Source organism: Pagrus pagrus (assembly GCF_965226575.1).
Source record: "Pagrus pagrus genome assembly, chromosome: 15".
Taxonomy (NCBI): domain Eukaryota; kingdom Metazoa; phylum Chordata; class Actinopteri; order Spariformes; family Sparidae; genus Pagrus; species Pagrus pagrus.
The window spans coordinates 19,254,282-19,274,283 of NC_140199.1; the positions used below are offsets into that span (position 1 = coordinate 19,254,282).

At 41.6% G+C, this 20,002-nt stretch overlaps 2 protein-coding genes across 2 annotated transcripts; both read right to left on the minus strand.

Annotated features, from left to right (window-relative positions):
• Positions 1–1,595: 1,595 nt before the first annotated feature.
• LOC311270462 (calpain-2 catalytic subunit-like) lies at positions 1,596–9,312 on the minus strand. The gene is made up of 21 exons (XM_084375355.1): positions 9,044–9,312; positions 8,286–8,355; positions 7,125–7,243; positions 6,889–7,022; positions 6,645–6,813; positions 6,463–6,546; positions 6,096–6,181; positions 5,106–5,180; positions 4,836–4,996; positions 4,530–4,699; positions 4,405–4,416; positions 4,025–4,236; positions 3,885–3,921; positions 3,722–3,787; positions 3,575–3,632; positions 3,405–3,469; positions 2,462–2,530; positions 2,280–2,358; positions 2,030–2,146; positions 1,874–1,932; positions 1,596–1,786 (listed from the first exon to the last, which is right to left on the minus strand). Exons 1-21 carry the CDS (start codon positions 9,278–9,280, stop codon positions 1,763–1,765), a joined length of 2,103 nt encoding a protein of 700 aa, XP_084231481.1. The 5' UTR covers positions 9,281–9,312; the 3' UTR covers positions 1,596–1,762.
• Positions 9,313–9,650: 338 nt separating this feature from the next.
• Positions 9,651–16,597, minus strand: LOC311270463 (calpain-2 catalytic subunit-like). Its single transcript, XM_084375356.1, has 20 exons — positions 16,296–16,597; positions 15,629–15,698; positions 15,034–15,152; positions 14,752–14,885; positions 14,483–14,651; positions 14,304–14,387; positions 14,137–14,222; positions 13,966–14,040; positions 13,408–13,568; positions 13,153–13,322; positions 12,656–12,867; positions 12,445–12,481; positions 12,243–12,308; positions 12,082–12,139; positions 11,600–11,664; positions 11,313–11,381; positions 11,141–11,219; positions 10,209–10,325; positions 10,059–10,117; positions 9,651–9,975 (listed from the first exon to the last, which is right to left on the minus strand). The coding sequence occupies exons 1-20, from the start codon at positions 16,530–16,532 to the stop codon at positions 9,952–9,954; spliced, it is 2,091 nt and encodes a 696-aa protein (XP_084231482.1). The 5' UTR covers positions 16,533–16,597; the 3' UTR covers positions 9,651–9,951.
• Positions 16,598–20,002: the final 3,405 nt, after the last annotated feature.

Genomic DNA, 20,002 nt, shown 5'->3' on the forward strand with positions numbered 1-20,002 from the left:
ACTTTCTTTTCATAGCACTGAGATCGGGGTTTGTTTTTGGGTTGGACATTTTTGCTTTGGACAGTAGCCAGTCTGCCAATGGTAGCACAATCGTACCACAGGGAACTGCTAGGAGAGGGGAATTTGAATAAATGTCTGTTTCCGCTTTCAGTAAAATATCTTATGTCAGCCTTTTCTCCTGCAATGAGGCCATGACACATCACTCTGAAGGCCTGATATTGGCTGATTCACATGACAATATGTCATCATCGGGGTCATTTTTTCAGACTTGACAAAGCTGTTCTCACAGGTTGATTATTAGTAAATTACACTGACAATTCAAATCAATGGAGTAACCCTTTAATCTTAGCCAAAGTTGCTTGTTGCTTCTTCGTACAAAGCTTTTAATTCCTTCTTTAAAGTATTTTGAGTCAGAAATCGAAGTAAGACATGGAAAGGGGTTAGTCTGTAAAATGTAACTCTACACTAGTTATTACATGGAGAAAACCCACTGTTCAAGTTTTCACTGTTGTTGGGCATGGTCACTTCTATTTTCACAGCTGACTATTAAAATTCTGCCACTAAAAAACAATGCCCCAAAAGCAGTTAGCTAGTTTCAATTAATTATGCTGAATGGACTTGCACTTTAATAGCTCAAAGCAATTTCACATACACTCATTCACACACTGATGGCAGTGGAGCAATTCAGTGCTTCCTACCCAAAGCACCCAACGCTATTTCTAAGCTAATAAATACAGTTTGGCCTCGGTTTACAACAATTCGCTAAAGCTTACTGGAAAAAAATACCACAGTAAGTAGTTTAAACATGCTTTTTGGCTTTCTTGCCAAGGCTTAGATAAGGAAATTGATACCACTGTCATGTCTGTACAGTAAATATAAAACTAGCACGAGAAGCAATTTAGCTTAGCCTAGCACTGGGACTAGGAACAAGGAGAATCAGCTAGACTGGCTCTGTTCAAATATTGAAAGAAACTGCCTATCAGCACCTGATTACCCCAGTTGTGAAAATATAATATGTAAAAATTCATTAAAATGTCTAGAAATAACTAGCACTTTGTTATATACTCTATATTGTTGGGTTGTGGATATACATTATCCCAAATGTTTCCAACAACGTTGAAACCCAGAGAAATCCACAAGTTTCCTTAAGGTAACCTGCACTTCAGTGTTTGTCCGCCGCAAACTGCCAGATTTTACTACATTAGCCGTGAGCTAACGTTAGCCAGCAATGGCACACAAGGAATGTCTTGGTGTTTAAATTCAATTAAATTCAACTCTCACTCATCAGTACTCACCAGAGACCACAATTCTCTCTCTTCTTTTCCCCTCTCCTCTCTGTGACGTTACGTTAATGAAATAAAGTACATTGCCCAGTCAACATCACTGTAATGTGACATAAACACCGACAATGGAGGTCTCTTCTGCAGATAGCTGCTGCAGTCAGGCTGATAAACAGGAGAGAGGATAAAGACAGCCTTTAGTTAAAAAGCAATCTCTGAGCTCTCCTACTGTCAGTAAACAGCTCTGCACAGACATACATGCTGAATAAAATGATCTCTCATCGATTGAATACTGAATAAACAGTCTTATTGGCAAAACAGTTGTAGCTTTATTATGTTTGTGAACAATCAAACATGAAGAATTTATTTTCCGATTTGAAATCAGTATCCAGTTGTAGTTTTTACACAAGACACAAACTGACATTCACTAGATAACACACAGCATATTCAGGTATGATGACTCTTCATCAGTCTGAGCTCCTCTACAACATTGCCAGATTCAGCCACTGTGGATGAAAAACAGCACGAGTCACTGTGTGCTCCACAAACCATTGCTTTATAATTCTGTGACATTATCACATCATGGTTCTTACCTCCATAAAACCCAACTCTATCTCACCAGAAGCATCCTTGTCCAGGGTCTTGAAGGTGTCTGTTGTAAATTTAAGAAAACATCATAACTGGATATGTATTGTCTACATGGCTGTCGGATTATAAAAAAGACATGCAGTCAGAGGGACAGAACTCACTGAATAGTGACTCCAAGCGGATCAAGCAGCACACAAAGTTGTCAAAGTCAATGGTGAGGTTTGGATCACTGTAGCGGGCCACGATTATCTGATGCAGAGGGTTGTTCAGAGAGAAGCCTGTCGAAATGTAGAAGGTTTACTTTATAATAATATCTACGGCACATAATGGGGAAAAAAAGAAAGTATAACCAGTGTCCTCTGCCCTCTAGTCCCTTTAACTTAGAAGAAATGTGTAAAATGGGCTTCTCACCAGCAGCCTCAACAGCCATCCGCATCTCAGAGGTGCTCATACAGCCACTTTGGTCTGCGTCTCTCTCTTTGTACAGATCCTAATGGAGAGCCCAACAACTTGTTATGTGCTGTCACCATTCTACTAACAAGCTATGTTACACATGATGTGTTAATGGACGTACATACAAATAAGGAACTCACCAGGAACTTCTCAATCTTTGTCCACAGGATCTTAAATTCTACCATTCCCAGCTTGCCACTTCCATCTTTCTTTAAGGAGTATGTCAAGGAAAATTGTAACATGCTCCACACAGAGTGATGTACGGCAGGTTCTGGCCCTCCGTCGGATATGACCTTGCTTGTTGGTTAACTCATGATGTGCATCCTACTTTATACACACAGAACACAGCTGTGAATTCTAGTGGAGATCCAAAGATACCATATATGTCAGGATTAATTTGGGGGAAATGTGTATAAAAAAGCACAAGTCATCATATGGCATCAGTAAAATGTTGGAAAATGTGAACAGACTCACAGAAAATATTGTTAGACAGTGAAGAATAAGATGATTTTTCTAGTCTTAAAGGAAAAGTTTGACATTTTGTGAAATATGCTTATTCCCTTTCTTGGAGAGAGTTACAAAAAGAAAATTGAGCAGCTGCTTAACCTAGCTTAACACAAGGACAGACAATAGCTGGCGTGGCAAAAGTAACTAAATTCACCTGCCACCACCTCTAAAGCTCACTAATTAACATATTGTATCCCATTTGTTTACTACAAAAAGCTAAGTAAGAATTGATTTAGCACAGCTGATCTATTGTTGTTAGCGGTGCTGGGTCAGGCATGTGTGAGCTGACCACTCACAGCAGACCGGGTATTCAGGAGGGAGGGGCTTAAAGAGACAGGAGCTAAAACAGAGCATTTCAGACAGAGTGCTGTAACACTGGCAGTCTGAGAAATCTGATTGTGTGTGTTTTTTGAGCAGTAGAGCATGCAAACCTATTCTAGCAGTTACCCAGCATAAAATTATTTACCTGAGAATAAGTATGTCTCCTTTAAAGCTATTTGAAGGGGAAAGCGGGATGTTAAGAGGAGGAGATTTATTTTTTTGTGGCTCTCCTGACATAGTAGTAAGGAAGGATACATCCAGCAGGTTGATCATGTTACGGCAAGTCGACAGGCTAAACCCATTGTTTTTGACATCTGATCCTGAAAATGAACCAAACATGGGTAAATTTTCTGTGCAGTGTCAGGTGCACATAAATGCACATACTGATCTTGCCTGAAAGAGAAGAAAGAAATGATATCTCTCACTCTTCTGAATCACTCGGTTGAGGATCTTTTGCAGCTCGAATGCAGAAATCTCCACATCCTAAGAAGAATATAGACATAGACGGACTCTTAGTAGATCATAAGAATGACTGTTTGAGGCCATATCGGTCAAATCTTAAGCGTACTTACATCTCCGGCCAGCTGGCCAAACAATCTCTTGAATCTGTCACAGATGTCATCTTCATCGATATCAATCTAGAGGTGATAAAGTGACTATTTTTGGATTATTTCTTAAAATATTAACATCATTTTTAACTTTTAAAAGCATTTATATCAAAGATTATGATTTTACCTGCGCAACGTGGCAGTCTACAGAATCATCAATCTCTCTGAAAACAGCAGGAAGTCATGAAAAAGGAGTCATTTTGAATGCTATGGTTTTCATTTCTATTTGTCATTATGAAATTGCGTTTATACGTGAGAGTAACATACTGGAAATCAGCCTGTTTCTCAGAGAACATCCGCACATAAAAGTCTCCATTCTTGTTTGGCTCAAAGGTGGAGGGGATGATGAGGTACTCTCCAGGGGGAAGACAGATGTGGTTGCACACCTCTCGGAGGTTGATGAAGGTCTCGGAGCGCGCTTTTGAGCGGTTGCGCAGGAAGAAGTCTCTCTTCAGGTGCACCTGCCTTTTGCCAGAGTACTGGGAAATGACATGCGTGCAAGATGGTCACATGAGAGCACCCTGTACCATTTCTACTGACCTCCCACTTTTTTATATTATATTATATTTGTTTTTATATTGTGTTAATAATGAAGCATTTTCTTTGAATAACCATTCTGCTCCCGGCATCATTTTTTCAATACACACCTCCTCAGGCAGCTAGAAAAAGACAAAAACAAATCAAATGTCAAAATATGTGCAAATGTTGCAAATACAATCTCCACTGACATGACTAATAGTACTTCATTGTCATTTTAAAGGCAGCTCCTTACCTCATAGATGGCAAAGCCGATGGTCTCCATGTCCTTCCCCATTTTCCTCATTCGGCGTCTGTTCTTCTGCATCAAGCCCACAATGACGGTGCAGCCCTCCTCGCCATCATCAGGGTCATCGTCCACCTCCTCCAGCTTTATGACAAACTGAGGATTCGTCCAGAAGGAATCTAGGAAGGGAAGCAAGAGAGCAGGGAGCTGATTGACAGCATTGTAGCAGCCAAGACACACTCTATGTTGATTTACGACACGCATACACTAGTGCTGGATCCAAATCTGGAAGGTAGATTGAGAAACTGGCCGTACTTGGAAAGTTTCTGCAGCCCCCAGCCGACACGCCCCTTCTCCAGGTCTCTTCAAACTCTGTCTCTGCCCATTTCTTGTACTCGTTGCTGGTTAGTGCATCAGGGGTGAGGTTGCAGATCTCAAGGCGGGAATATTCGCGCAGGAAGTCATTAAATGACATCCTGTGGACCAAAAGGTGCAAGGGATATACTCAAGTATCAATAAAATAAGAGATTTTCAGCACAAGTAACCAGGAAGAAGAAGAAGAAAAGTAGTTTCAGGGAGGATTACCAGAACTCGCCATCTTCAGAACGGTTGGTCAGCCTTGCTCGGTCATCACGACTCACATTTCTCCACTCAGAGGAGCTAGAAAAAAAGTGCCATACAGTCTTAGAAAATAGACTAGTGAGGTTAAAACATGGAGGACATAAATAACAGGCCTGCAGCTGTAATTCCAGCCTCCACCTATACCTCGAGCACCAGAATAGTCTGTGTAGCAACTTTTTACCCACAGGATTTACCAGCCATTCCACTGGGTGTGTACGGTTGTGTGTTCAGACATCATACCCCCATCAAAACAAAGGATGTAATGCTTGAATTAGGCTGGGTCATCAACAACACAAGAGGGTGTGATTAGGATAGCTCCATTTGAAAGAAATGTTGGTGACCAATACAACGGTGACTTTTGTCACTTGGGTCCAGACTGTGTGACCAAAATCGTTGTATTATAACAATTACTTTCTTTTAATTATTCCATATTTTAGTCACAAGTTTGAGAAATCCCCACACTATGTTCTCTGTAGCTGTATAAGTTACATGCAGAGCGTAATATGGTCTGTTAAGGAACGCGGCATAAAATGTTTTTAGAAACACCGATACGCATCATGAAGAGACCCCAGAATGTCTTTAAAGAAGGGAATGGTGACCTTACGGCCGCTCAAGAAGGCTGCCACACTCAAGGCTGCTGTTTGAGACTGCATTTCAAACTTTGTAAGTGTGAAACTGCTGGATATATTCAACAAGCGATGAGACATTTTCTTAGGACCTTGAATGTCTGTACAAAATGTCATGATAATCCATTCAGTTGTTGAGATATTTGAGTCTGGATTGAAGAAGTAGATTCCCCGATCAACCAACATCGGCTTCCCGAGAGCCACACACTGCTAACGTGGCTAACGACAAAAGAGTACTTACCACTAGTAGCTGACAATAATAAGGTTATATAAACAATATTCATGCATTTCCTGCCCTTGAATTTCCCCAGAAGAGCACAATACCTACTTGTCACTCCAGGCTCCATTCCATTCCACCTGACCCCACGGGTTTCTAATCCTGATCAGCTTCTCCATTTGTCCTCTGTACTCCACCTGACACAGAATAAGGTGTCAACTGCATTTTCTGGTTCCAGCTTATTAAGTATAAGGACTTGCTACTTTTCTTTAACATAGTAAACTGACTAGACTGTTACTTGGACAGAAGAAGCGATTTGATTGACGTCACTTTGGGCTCTGCAGCATTTTTCACAACTTTTTGGACATTTTATAGACTTGAAAGTTGTCAGACTAACCTATAGTGAAAACTATTGTTAGTTGAGGCACTAGCCAATATTCCCAACCAGAAAAAAAGATGTTAACTGAAGTTTCCTCACCTGGTCCGCTCCTGTCACTGAGTAGGCATGGCCCTTCACCAGCTTGCGATATGTGACGGCTTCTGAGTCACTCGCACTGGTAATCTGAAGTGAAGAGGAAGACCTTGCAATGTAAAAACTACCAGATACCACGAGGATACCAACCTCAATACATGAGAGTGATAGAAGGAGCTTGAACAAACATCAATGGAGCATCCCAGAAGGGATCCTCTCTCCAAGGCCTTCTTGATGATTTTAAAGAGGTGGGGATCTGCGTTCCTCAGCTCATGCTTTTCAGCGATTCCTCCAGTGAAGTCTTCGAAACCCTCAGTGGTGCTGCCTCCGGAAAGAGCCTCGTAGCATCCATTTACTCTAAGGGCAAAATGAGTTAATGAATGGACACCAAAACTTAAAGGAAAGATATCCAGATGTTCAGTTCTTTCATACTTGGCATAGGCCTTCTCAAGCAGCGCGCTCCAGAACTCTGCATTCTCTGCCGAGTGAACAAACAGCAGCTCTCCATCTTTGGTAGGCAAGCGGTCGTCGACCACCACATCCACCCACTCACCGAACTGCCAGAACTGAGAGCCACAGGGAAGACTCAGTTAGTCAGATCAAACCTGTTTGTGCCACTTTAGCTCGAAAAAGAACGAGGCTGCGGTGTGTGTGTCAGAGTTCTGTACCTCGAAGTGAAAGATGCCAGCGTAGCCCTCATCAAAGCTTTGGTCGTGGGGGACAACACGACACAGAACCTCTTTGTTGAGCGTCAAAGAGGCGATAGCGGCCAAAAGCCAGCAGTCGCCTGAACACAAGATCACACTTACACTGAGATGTTTTACTTTGTATGTTTCAGTGATACATTCATGAGGTGAGTTCATAAAGTCATTAAAAAGTGATGAAAAATCAATAAACAAGATGTTAAAAGGTTAAGAAATCTGTCTTAAAGGGATTTAAAATGTTTAAAAGAAATGTATTGCTTTTTATGTAAGGTCTTTATTTCATGCAGAATGTAGCAGGACCACAGTTTAGTTAAGTGCATTGTGGGAAATGTAATGCCGTGTGTGATATCATGGGTAGGTAGGAACCAACATGGCTGCAGAGAGTTTTATATATGTAGAGTTGACACAGAGAACAGAGAGAGAGCAAAAATAAAAGTTTAAAAGTCATCTGTATGATGTGTGGCCATTGTTTCACTGGACCTGTGTCGCTGCAGCAGGAGTGAAGGAAACTCCTGTGTTGGATCTCATGTAACACCCCGAGGATTTAATGTTGACACGGTGGCTTTCATCTTTGCGTTATGACACATTTCCAAATTATTCTAGGTATGCAGTTTGTTTTCCCAACACACACACCCCTGTTGTGCAAAGTCAGACTATTGTCTTGTCTCTCTCTACTCATCAGCTGCAAGAAACTCAGTCCCACCCACAACTGTGTTTATTCTGCCAGACTGGGTGGAGACAGAGAAGACTGAAGGAGCTGTTTAAAATGTTTTGTGCACAGTAGCAGCTGATGTCAGCGCCCTGGCATTTACAAGGAGTAATGTGGTTTGGAGTTATTCGTGGTTTCAAAAGACCAGCAGAGGAGACCCTAAGCAGGATATATAGAGTGTAGAGTATGAGAAGTGTGGCACTGCATGCACATCTGGTAACTGTGCTGGTCTAAGATAGGCATGCAAAATCATGCATTCAAATGGTTGAGCATGGAAATATGACTCATTTTTTATAGTAAATATCTAATGTTGCCATCAAAATGCATTTGAATAAGTTTTCGTTAGGAAAATAACAGAAGTTATGAGGGTCACTTTTACAAGGTAAAGAAACAGACAGTGTTGAATCGTGTCTCACCAAGCGCTCCTTGACAGATATCAGTCCTGGTGGCGTTTTCAACAATGAATTTTGGATCGCGGCACAATTCCTGACAGAAAAAAAGAGTCAAAATGGAGTCAAACTGCAATGCCTCCTCACGTCAACATCAATATTAGAGCCCAACTGTTTGCATCCACCCTCATTTGGACAATAATGTTTGACCGGATATCAAAATGTCTCATACATGCAGTGCAAAAAGTGGCTCTTTGCAGCAGCAATACAGTGTCCATCTTACATGCAGACACAACACAAACATTTAAGACCACAGCGATAGTCGGTAATACTGCTAACATGACATAGAAAGCTGCAGTTTGTAGTTTCTTATCTTTTAAAGCCAAATATTGATGAGTTTGTCACAAACGTCAACAATTTGCTGTGCAGACAAGCATGAACAAGTCTCACCAAACAGCAACAACTAACTGCTATAAAGGATGTAGCCTACTGAGTGACTTCTCTATCTGGTAAGACTGTATAATAAAAGAATAATAGAAGTAGCACTCACGCAAATCTTCATTCAAAAATTCAAAACAAGGTATACTCAAATTAAAGCTACGTTATGATGTCAGTGATGCAAATATGGAAAATTCCTACTTTGACTTCCAACTTAAAAAACAGTCTAAATATAGTTTAATCTCTCTGGCTTATACTGCCCGAGCCCTATTTTTTGAGCATGTAAAATAACTGAAGCAACCAGCCTGTACTTTCAGCAGAGGTCACCATCTGCTTATTGTACCCACCTTAGGTCTTTTCCAGGTGATGCCCCTAACCTTGTAGGAATTTGGTCCAAGTTCATCGTAGCCTAAAGATGAGGGCAGAGCCTCAAAGCATTCATCCTGAAACAGCCGTCCACTCTGCAGACAGCTTGCCCTCAGCGCTTCATAGTCCTGGTTCAGGTATTTCACCGCATGAGAGTTGGTTCCAATCCCTTTTGCTTTCTCTCTTCTGTGCTGAAGTGTAGCTGCGATGCCAGACATTTTAAAAGATTGTACCACTTTCTGTGTTGTGACGAGTGTCTCTCTGAATGTGCGTGTGGTTAGACAGGCTCTGTGTTGTATGTGCTGCTCAACTGTCTCCACACCCTTTATTGTTCATACCAGACTGTAGGCTGACTGCTCCGGCTCACCTGTTTCATCCAGCCTACTTTACATCTGACTTTGATCCATGACTCATGATTGGCCCAGATGTGGCCCACATGTAGAGATGGGTGAAACCTGTGGTGGTCCGAAAATCTCACTATATTTCTACCTCACATACCACACTAGATATGAAATTATTTATTACCGGAATAAATCAACCATTTCATTTTCAAGATTTTATAAATACCAATAGTCCAGAAGCCATGGATAGTTTTTGACTTTCTTTATTTTCACAAAGGAGTAACTAACAAGACATTTTTTTCCCATTGCACCCAAAAAATACATTAATGTTAAAAAATATCTTCAAACATTTGGGATTTTTCTTCCATGTATATGTTTAGCAGATATCATTATTGTATCCTACATTTAAGCCCTTTTAAAACAATCTGGAATATAAAGAGTGTTGATAAAATGTGTTTTTGTGAAACAAATTGATCAGTTGTTGAGTGATTGAGCTTCCTCTTCCAACAAATATCACAAAGGGGTCCTTGCTTGGCTTGTCTCCAGGGTTAGTAGATCGCCAGGCACAGCCACTGTTTAGAAGAAACACAATTATACAAGCTGTCCAAACGGGAAGTGCCAACAGGGCAGCAGCTTTTGTTATTCTCTCACACACCTGTTGCATATCCAGCTCAATCTTCCTCGAGTCCTGTCTCTCCAGAGACTTGAACATTTCTGGATCAGAGGCAGAACAAAAGACAGCTTTCAGATCACACAGCTCAATATGAGATATGCTGAAGTGATACTGCTGTTTTCTGACACTTACTGAAGAGCATTTCCATTTTAATGAGACAGCCTACAAAACTGTCAAAGTCGACGGCGTACTGGGCGTCAGCATAACGGCGGACGATGGCCTGCAGCACTAAACTGTTGATGTGGAAGCCTGGCAAAGAAAAATAGCTGTCACTTGAAACCACTACCTGTTAGCTTGTAGGGTCAGTTTCATTCATGTGGATTATCTGACTGGGTGTTTCAGAGGTGATAATGGAAGAGTTCAGTTGCACAGCCTCGCCCATGCTTGTTTTGTTCCTGTGGTAAAGTATACATGAACGACATTTGTCTGCAGGGAGGAAGTCCTCTAACTAGCTTATCCAGTCTGTCATCTGCAAATGCCAAGGTTACTAAAAGATGACACCCACCCCAGCCACAGTCTGTTCACCCTGCTGCCACCTGCAGCAGGTGATACAGAAGTAACCACTGCCATACCACCACACTACACAGCAGCTTCTTTCCTCAGGCTTGTTTTTAAATATATTGTTCTGAAAATATGTTGTTGTATTTTTTTTTTAATATATGAAAAACAGAATTAATTGTTATGTTTGTCAATATATAGAGAATATATCAGTGAGTATATAGTATGCAATAATACAGTATATTGCAAGTACATTATTAACTGTGCATAACTACTGAGTAGTAGTGGGTACTACATGATAACATGAGTACTCAATGGTCATGGATTGGTCCACACCCATGTTTGAACTCAGCCTTCATTTTGATTTCAACTACACGCCTGTGACATTTGCTGACTTGTGCCATTATTGTGGTAACAAAATCTGTCCACAGACAGACAGACAAGCTGAAAGAAAGAAAAGACATTCAGACATCATATTATGGACAATCTATAATATCAACAAAACAAAATAAAATGCAAGTAAGTAAAGAGCAGTAACTCTCCTCTCACATAACAGTGTTTGTTACCTGCTTCAGCTGCGGCGCATCTCATCTCGTGGGAGCTCATGGTGCCAGAGTTGTCTGAGTCGTGATTCTTGAAGATCTCCTATATGACCAAGGCACCAATGTGTTGTGTTAACACGTGCCAGGTGTTCCAACATGTCCAACACACTATGTCAAGACATAAATCACCACTCACCAGGTATCTCTGGATTTTGTTCCAAAGCATGTGGAACTCCACCAGTCCCAACTTGGCACTTTCATCTTTCTGGAGAATGTTAAGGTTTCTAAAAGGCTCGTTCTGGAAAGACTTTTGTTAGTCATAATAATAATAATAATAATAAGAAGAATGATAATAACTTAATATAATAACTGATCATTGTCATATTTTAATCCCACAGTGAGAATGCACCCAAACCCAAAAAAGTTTAGTTTAAAAATGTTTTTAAAATACTGTGAGGGGACAATTTTTCATCTTGAGGATACATCCAGCAGACTGACAATAAGGCGACCTGTCTCAAGGCTGAAGCCATCTGTCTTGAGATCAGACCCTGCAAGAAAGTGACAAAACAGAGTTAGCTCCAACTCCGCCAATGTTATACACTAAAGTGTGTTTACAGGTCTTGGTGCTACTGCATATGTGAAAGATTAGGATGAAGTCTTTTGTGGCTCCAGAGGAAGCCTCATGAAATATGGTCAAGGTCAAATCAAGGTCTGCGTTGCATTGTGGGTAATGTAGGTGTCAGGTTTTGGAAAAACTTATGGAGAATGCAAATACCAATGATCAAAATCAAAAATAACTCAACTCAAAATAACTTCACCACTGTCTGACCCTGGAGGCATTTATCAGATTACATCCTCTGGACCCCAAAAAGCTTCATACTACTTTTTCACATGTGAGGTAGTACTCCCCAAGACCTGTAAACACACTTTATTATGTAAAATACGTGGGAGTTCGCTGTACTTACGGTGAGAGACGACGTTGTTCAAAATTCTCACCAGTTCGAAGGCCGATATCTCCATGTCCTGTTTGAAAAATGCATATTTTAAGTGAGCTTTAATTTGTAATCCAGGTTTAGTGCCATCAACGCATCTCATATACTGTCAGCTCTCATGCTGCTGTACCCACATTGCCAGCAATCTGCTTGAAGAGGTGCTTGAAATGAGGATCCACATCACTCTCACACACCTCCTCCTGTGGGAAGAAAGACACATGAAAGTCTATGCCATCAGTGCACCGGATCTCCAAATTAGTGATATTTCAATTTTAGAGATTATGGAATTTAACATTTGAAAAGAATGTTAGTTTATCATTCTGCACATTTTTTTACCTCCTCTAGTTTAGCATCAATGTCCTCCTCCAGTGGGCTGAAATAATAATAAATGCACAGCTTTAGCACACCCTGCTGCCATGCAGGGAAATAACATTCACTCCTAGACTAGACTAAGAGCAGCTCTCACAGCTTTGTCCACTAGATGGCTGCATAAACTAAATCTCTCAGGTCCACATCTGTCAGTCTGAAGTGACTGTAACTCAGATACCTGGTTGCAGCCTGTTTCTCAGAGAACACCCTGAGAACGAAGCTGCCCTTCTTGTGAGGCTGAAAGGTCGAGGGAACTATGGCATATTCTCCAGGAGGAAGTTTGAAGCGGTCGCACACTTCGCGCGTGTTGATGAAGGTGCTGCTCATGGCCACAGCTCTCTGTCGCAGCAGGACATCAGGACCCAGGCGAATGTTGCTGCGGCCTTTGTACTGAAGATTAACATGAGATTACTGGGATGTCAAGCAACTACCCAAAAACTCATAATGCTTTGTTTTCTTTTTTCTTTGTCTTTTTTACCATATTGTGCAGCCTTAGTATTTTGCATTTAAAAATGTCAGTTTTTAGTAAGGGATCAATACTAGTTCAAATACAGACCTGATCGGGGACCTGTGAAAAGAAACAGACACAATATTTTTATTAAATCAGTCAATTATTTAAAGAAAAAAAGCACAGTGTTAAAATTTCAAATGACATTTCAAATGATTCTGAGGCACCTCATAAATGGCAAAGCCAATGGTCTCAAGGTCACGGTTAAGCCGCCTCTGCCGTCGTCCATCCTTCTGCATCAGCCCCACCAGAAAGGTGCACCCATCCTCCCCATCCAGAGGATCATCGTCCACATCCTCCAGACGCACCACAAACTGAGGGTTGGATGAGAATGTGGCTGGAACACAGGACAGTGTAATCGTTTATAAGAAGTATTTAAGCACAACTTCTTGCTCAGGCATATGTATGGTCTCTCCTTCTACCTGCGTGATTGCGGCAGCCGCCAGCAGTGGAGCCGACCCTCCACATCCCTTCAAACTGGTAGTTGTTCCAGTGGCCCACATCATCGCTCTCGAGCGTGTCCGGGGTCAAGTTACAGATCTCCAGCCTGGTGAACTGCCTGATGAAGTCTGAATAGGACATCCTGAGCAGAGGGACACATATCTCAAGAAATAATGTTGTATCATTTCTCAAGCTTTAACTTCTGATTACTTTCCCAGCCTGAGTTAGAGCCTTAAAGGTCCAGTGTGTAGGATTTAGGTGAATCTGCTGGCAGACATGGATTATAATGTGCAGAATGGTGTTTTTAATCAGTGTATAATCACCTGAAATGTTAAGTGTCGGGGTATTAAGGTGGTTGCTAAAGATCTGTCACATCACCACTAGATGCCGCTAAATCCTACACACTGGTCCTTAAGCAGTTGCTTTAGTGATGAAGGAGATTATGATCACCAACCTGTTTGACAGCATTAACAAAATAGCAAAAACATTGCATGTGTTGTGATATAAATACAAGGTTAAAGACAATGGACCAGACTTACCAGAACTCTCCATCTTCAGCCACATGGTTCAACTTTGACTTTTCATCTCTACTGACGTCGTCCCATTCACTGGATCTAATTGTGAGGGGAAAACAATCATGCCTTTAGGAAAAATCCTGAAAATAATCAATGATAGCTGATGGTTAATGGATGCAGAACATCATTATATACCCATCACTCCACGGCCCAGTCCACTCCACCTGACCCCATGGGTTCCTGATGCGGACCAGCTGCACCTGCCTGCCTCGGTAATTAACCTGAGAGGGAGCAACGGTGGATAATGTTACTTCTGCACAGTAACAAAAAAACAAAACAAAAATGCTTACTAAATGGTATACCGTCTCTGCACCAGTCACAGAGTATGCATGCCCTTTGACAAGCTTGCAAGCTTTCACTGCCTCTGTCTCACAGGCACTGGTGATCTGAAAAAACAAAGAACCAACATTTCAATCTGACGACATCCTGCTGATGGTGTGTTTGCAATCGGCATGCAAATCAGTATGAAAATAAGACTTACATCAATAGAGCAACCTAGCAGTGAACCGCGATTCAGGGCCTTCTTAATGATTTCAAAGAGTTGTGGTGGAGCCTTGTCTAAATTGTATTGTTCTGAGATTCCCCCGGTGAAATCCTCAAAACCCTCAGTAGTGGTGCCTCCTGACAGGGCCTCATAGCAGCCACACACCCTGTCAGACACAGATGGGTGTGAATAGATTCACAGACTCTATATTTTACATTTTCACTGCATTAATGTTTTGATGAAGACATAAGAGGAATGATCCATACTTAGCGTAGGCCTTCTCCAGCAGCGGTGTCCAAAACTCAGAGCCCTCCGCTGAGTGAACAAACAGCAGCTTTCCGTCTCTGGTGGGTAAACGGTCATCGACCACCACGTCCACCCACTCACCAAACTGCCAGAACTGAGAAGAAAATAGCCCCGTCAGTAAACTCAACATCAAACCTAACTGTCAAACTATAAATCATCATTCTATGGACTGACAAAGGAAGAAAAAAAAGCCTGCTTGAAGCTCAGGATTAGTGGTCTGATGAGAAAGGTCTTTGTCTGACCTGAAAGTGAAATATCCCGGCGTAACCTTCGGTGAAACTCTGTCCATGGGGCACCACACGAGCCAGGATCCGCTGGTCTAGAGTCAGGGAGGCTATTGCAGCCAGAAGCCAGCAGTCCCCTACAAAGGAAGAGCAGACGCAGACTCTGACCTTGACCAATATGTGTTATTCACCACTGTAAACAGTAGACCCATTCACACTGCCCTTTCAGTGCAGGAATCATGCTCTGATTCTCTGCATTGCCATCTGTGGGAATGTTTCAGATGCAGAGAGGGGGGACAATTTCACTGGGCTCTAGGCCTCTTCACACAGAGGCTCAGCATTATCGGCAGAGTGAAGGCTCACCATTTCTCTGCCTTTGTTTGTTCACACTAAACCAAGCAGACAGACAGGATGACCGCTCACCTCTGCTGCGGCTCTGATACTACCTCCAGAGGCGCATCAGACTCACATCCACTCCGGAGGTTGAATCAGAGCCGCAGCAGATGCGAGCTGGCGTGTGTGTTTTGACCAGAGATGTTTGTGGTTGAAAACCCAGGCATGTATCCGCCCTGTTTTAACCAATCATGTACCCATCCCAATTCGCCTCACTTACCAAGCCCTCCTTGACAGATGTCCGTCCTTGTGGCTCCACCGTCAATGAATTTTGGGTTCGAGCACAGCTCCTACAAAGAGCACCAAACCATCACAAAGAGGTGAATATTTGAAAGAAGTGTTGAGAAACGTTTCCTTGGACTGTTAAAAGTAAATATACACCCATGAAAAGACCTCACACATATAGTAGTATTGATACAACTTGCTTCAGTCAAAATCCTGCACAGACAGACTGTGTGTTTGACCTCTAATATCCAAATTGGCTTTGTCTCATCCCAACACCTGCCCGCACACAGATCAGATGAAGTCACGCTCATAAAAGGCAGAATAAATCCTTAAATCAGTATGAATAGGAACAGGTGCTGTTGTCCTTTGTGTGAAATGGAGAACTGCCTCTTCAAACTGGGAACATGAAGAGGGAAATCACATTTGTTTTTAATAATTGTGACTGAACAGTTGTTGTTTCAACTTAATATCTTCAGTTACCTTTTAACTGTGTTTCACAAGAATAGAAACCTTACAAGAAAACTTTAAACTAATTATTCCAACTAAGTTAAGTTAACTTGAATATATTTAAGGCAGCAATTACACTTACACTTTTAAGATGATCCAGCCCAAAATGATTTACAGTGTAAAAACTGTGTATTTGCTTGGTGGTAGCGTCTCACCTGTGGCCTTTTCCAAACAACACCCCTGGTCTTGCTTGAGTATGGTCCCAGCTCATTGTAGCCCAGTGATTTGCACTCAGCTGGAAAGCAGTTGTCCTCAAACAGACATCCCCTTTCCAGACACTGCTGGCGCAGAGTCTCATAATCCTGCTTTGCGAACTTCACTGCACGCTGGTTGGTGCCAATGCCTTGGTCCCTCTCCTGCTGATGGGCCAGTCGATCTGCTGTGGAAGTCATCCTCTCCTTTCAGGTGGATGTAAACCCCGTGGATGATGATTTTCCTCTTTGTGAGCTGAGCTGGGTCGACCTATCTTCCAACAGCTGGACACAATCCCGGATGTGTTTTTGTCCCAGCCTCCTTTATACCGTAACTGCCACAGGTGAGGGGAAGACAGGGTGGGATCACAGACGGGGTGGGGCCTCCAGAGGACAGCAGCAACCCCAAACAAATCTGCCATGAGAAGGCTGTGACCACAACTGCAGTGCAAACAGGGACACACCTAGAGGCAACTTGAAGCTCCTCTCTCATTTCCTCATTTGATTTTGTGCGTGTGTGTCCCTGTATCTCAGGAATAAACAAGCTGAAATGATAGACGTTTTGTAAAATTCACCAAAGTGCTGACATATAACAAAAGAAGAATGATGTGTTTTTCTCCAAGAGAGTTACTTCAAGGGATTGGAATGTTCTACATGCAGTGGACGGTTGTGAAAGGGAAGCTTAAACACATGATATGAAGCAAGTGATAAATTGAGAAAGAAACAGAATGGGTTATGAACAACGTTGCAACATTGAACCTATGGGATGTTTGCGTCCAATCAATCAAAGTGTGAACTAATATCTTCATCTTCTGTACTTATCCTGTATGCTAAAGACAGCCAATCTAATCCTTCGTCAAAAGCTCTCCAAGTCAGTTAAATGGTTAAGTCAGGAGCTACGCTGGTGTTTCAGCTGTTGAATGCCACACTGTATGTTTTATAACATATCCTGTAAGCCTCAGATGCACCACATACACTCATGGTAAATAAGGATATGCCAAAAAAGTGACATCAGAATGGAGTTAGACACAAAAACAGAAAAGACAATACATATATGGTAAAAAGGACTCATTAAACCGCAGACTATATGGAAAACCATTTTGCAGCGGAAGTCCTTTGATTATCTGGATTCTTCTTTACTTATTGCTGAACCAGATGCTTCTGTACCACACAATAACCATATTTCCAAATGTCAACCGGCCACACCCAGTTTACAGAGAAGTATTGTCTTAGAAAACAATCCTGAGGTTATTCACACTGCCTCCAAAGCCAGCGGTTTTAACTATTGTGTGAAGCTGGAGGAAGGGTGGGTCATGAATCACTCAATGTCGCGTGAACAAAACATGACAAATTAGCGTCAATAACAACACTACTCATCTTTACACTCAATACTTCTGGTTGTTTTCACAGGTGCATGCTTGTTTGCATAGTGATCGCTGAGCTCTCCGTATGGCTCGAAATTAAACTGGTAACGATGATGATACACAAAAAGGACACAGATTAAGTTTGAATACAAACTGTTGTAAGATGTAGGCCAAGCAGAAAGAAAACCCTCCTCTTGTTGATTTACTTTGCTATCGATATCTGGAAGCAGTTTGCTGACATACTGCACAACAACGTCTAGCAGTCAGTGACTGATTAGCATTAAAAGCGTCCATAGTCTACTCTCTGATAAAAGCATAATGAGTTGTACTGTCATATAGGTCATTACAAACGTTCTTAAAAGTCCCTTCATGATTTATGTGTTGGAAACCGCTTCACTAATGTAATACTAGAAATGATAGACAGTATGTTATTACTGGGCTTATGCACCATTACAAATGATTAATTATGAATATACTGTTATTAATACCAAACATCTAATAGACATCACCCATTGTCGTTAAGTAAAAGCTAATAAATAAATAAAATACACTCACAAAATGTCAAGAAATGAAATATTCTTACACCTATTTTTTTTTATCAAACAGAAAATACAACCCCACACTTTTTGAATATGTTAACTGTTTGTTAACTCATCATTAAAACACACTTCACTGAGCTGCTGTAAATCCCCTCCGTACTGTATCCTCTGTCTTCAAACTGGCATCCATCTGTCTCAGAGGTCCCAGTCACGTGTCTAGCCATGTTCACTGGGAGGCTGCTGAGCTCAGGTGAGCTGAGCTCCGCTGCCTGTAGTGACCCTCTCATGATCTGAGGTTGCAACCCAGAGAGTCTGAGAGTGAAGACGACCTCAGAGATGGCAGAAGGTGAGAGGAAACGCTTCTTAATGTGTTACTGTGATCAGGGCTGTGATTGTCTGCAGTCATTTCCACACTGCACACATTTCACATGACTGATAATTCAAATGAAGATTGATCTCAAATAAAAATTAAGGGTCAGAGGTCACGTCTGCTGCCATGAAGCTGTTGGCATTGGCAGGTGAGGCTCTGGCTGATGTAACAGAAGAGGCAGCAGATCAGGACGAAGACACCGTCATGGAAACAGCGATTGAGGAGGTGATGTCCATCACTGACAGCATGAGCAGCTGTCAGGAGTGAGACAGGAAGTCCGAAAGAATCCTGTGAGGCCTAGCTGCCAAAATAAGTGAGCAATGTAAAGAGAGGAGCTCACAGGCTGTCATGTTGGACGTGATGGAGGTGGAGACGCTTTCAGACGTAAATATCATATCTGTTGCTGACGAATGAGCATTAACTTATATGAATATAGTGTAAGTGAATCATACAAAGAATAGAAAAAACTGCTTTCAGCCCGGTGGGTGTGGTAGCTGGTGACTTTTAACCTTTGCAGTTGTTTGCTACATGTTATCTCTCAGGTGACACAGTTTCACTTTGCTACAGTTATCAAGCGGATTGACATCAAAGAGAGTTCCATTTCACCTAGATGGCAATTAAATTTGAGTTTATGATTAACTTTTATAGTGATGTTATATTGACCAGTCAATAGTACAGTTTCTATTTCAATGCTTTTGATTTGTTTTCTAATACATACATTTACAACAGTACATACAACAGTAGCCAAGTAGGGAGGTTTGTTTCTGTAGATTAAATGCATTTTAAATCAGTCTAAATCTAAAACATTTAGCTCTACTTTAAGTTCTACTCTATTAACTAAAATTCAACTCTACATTATTAAGAAAAAATATTTACAGTAGCTCAATATTAGGAAGAAATCACACACTTCTGTCACAATCTGCCTCTCTGTCCCTCCCTCCAGCCAAATTCCCACTTTTCCAAACCTATTAATTTTTATCTATCGACCTGTCCACCAGATGCCCTCGGACTTTACTTCAGCAAAACCTCATCATAGTTCTTTATTTCCTTGTTTACTCTAAGATTGTGTATATAACATAGTCAAGTCTAGTGTTTATTCTTGTATTACTGTGTGTGCAGAGTGTATTTGTGCTGCCTGGAGAGGATCCGGGACCTGCCAGTATGGGACAGACACACATTTTGTATATTATTTAATTGTTATCTATCCTGTCCTTCTTTCATTTACTGCTGAGGTTTTCCCTATTTTGGAAGCATTTTACATCTGATTTTATAAAGAGATAGAGGGAAGGAGCTTGCATGTGGTTTATGCTTTTTTAGTTTCAAAATGTTCTGGTCTGGTCACTGTAAACCCAACAAGTAAGTGGGCGCTTGTGTTGTGAAATGATGAACTGAGTAGGC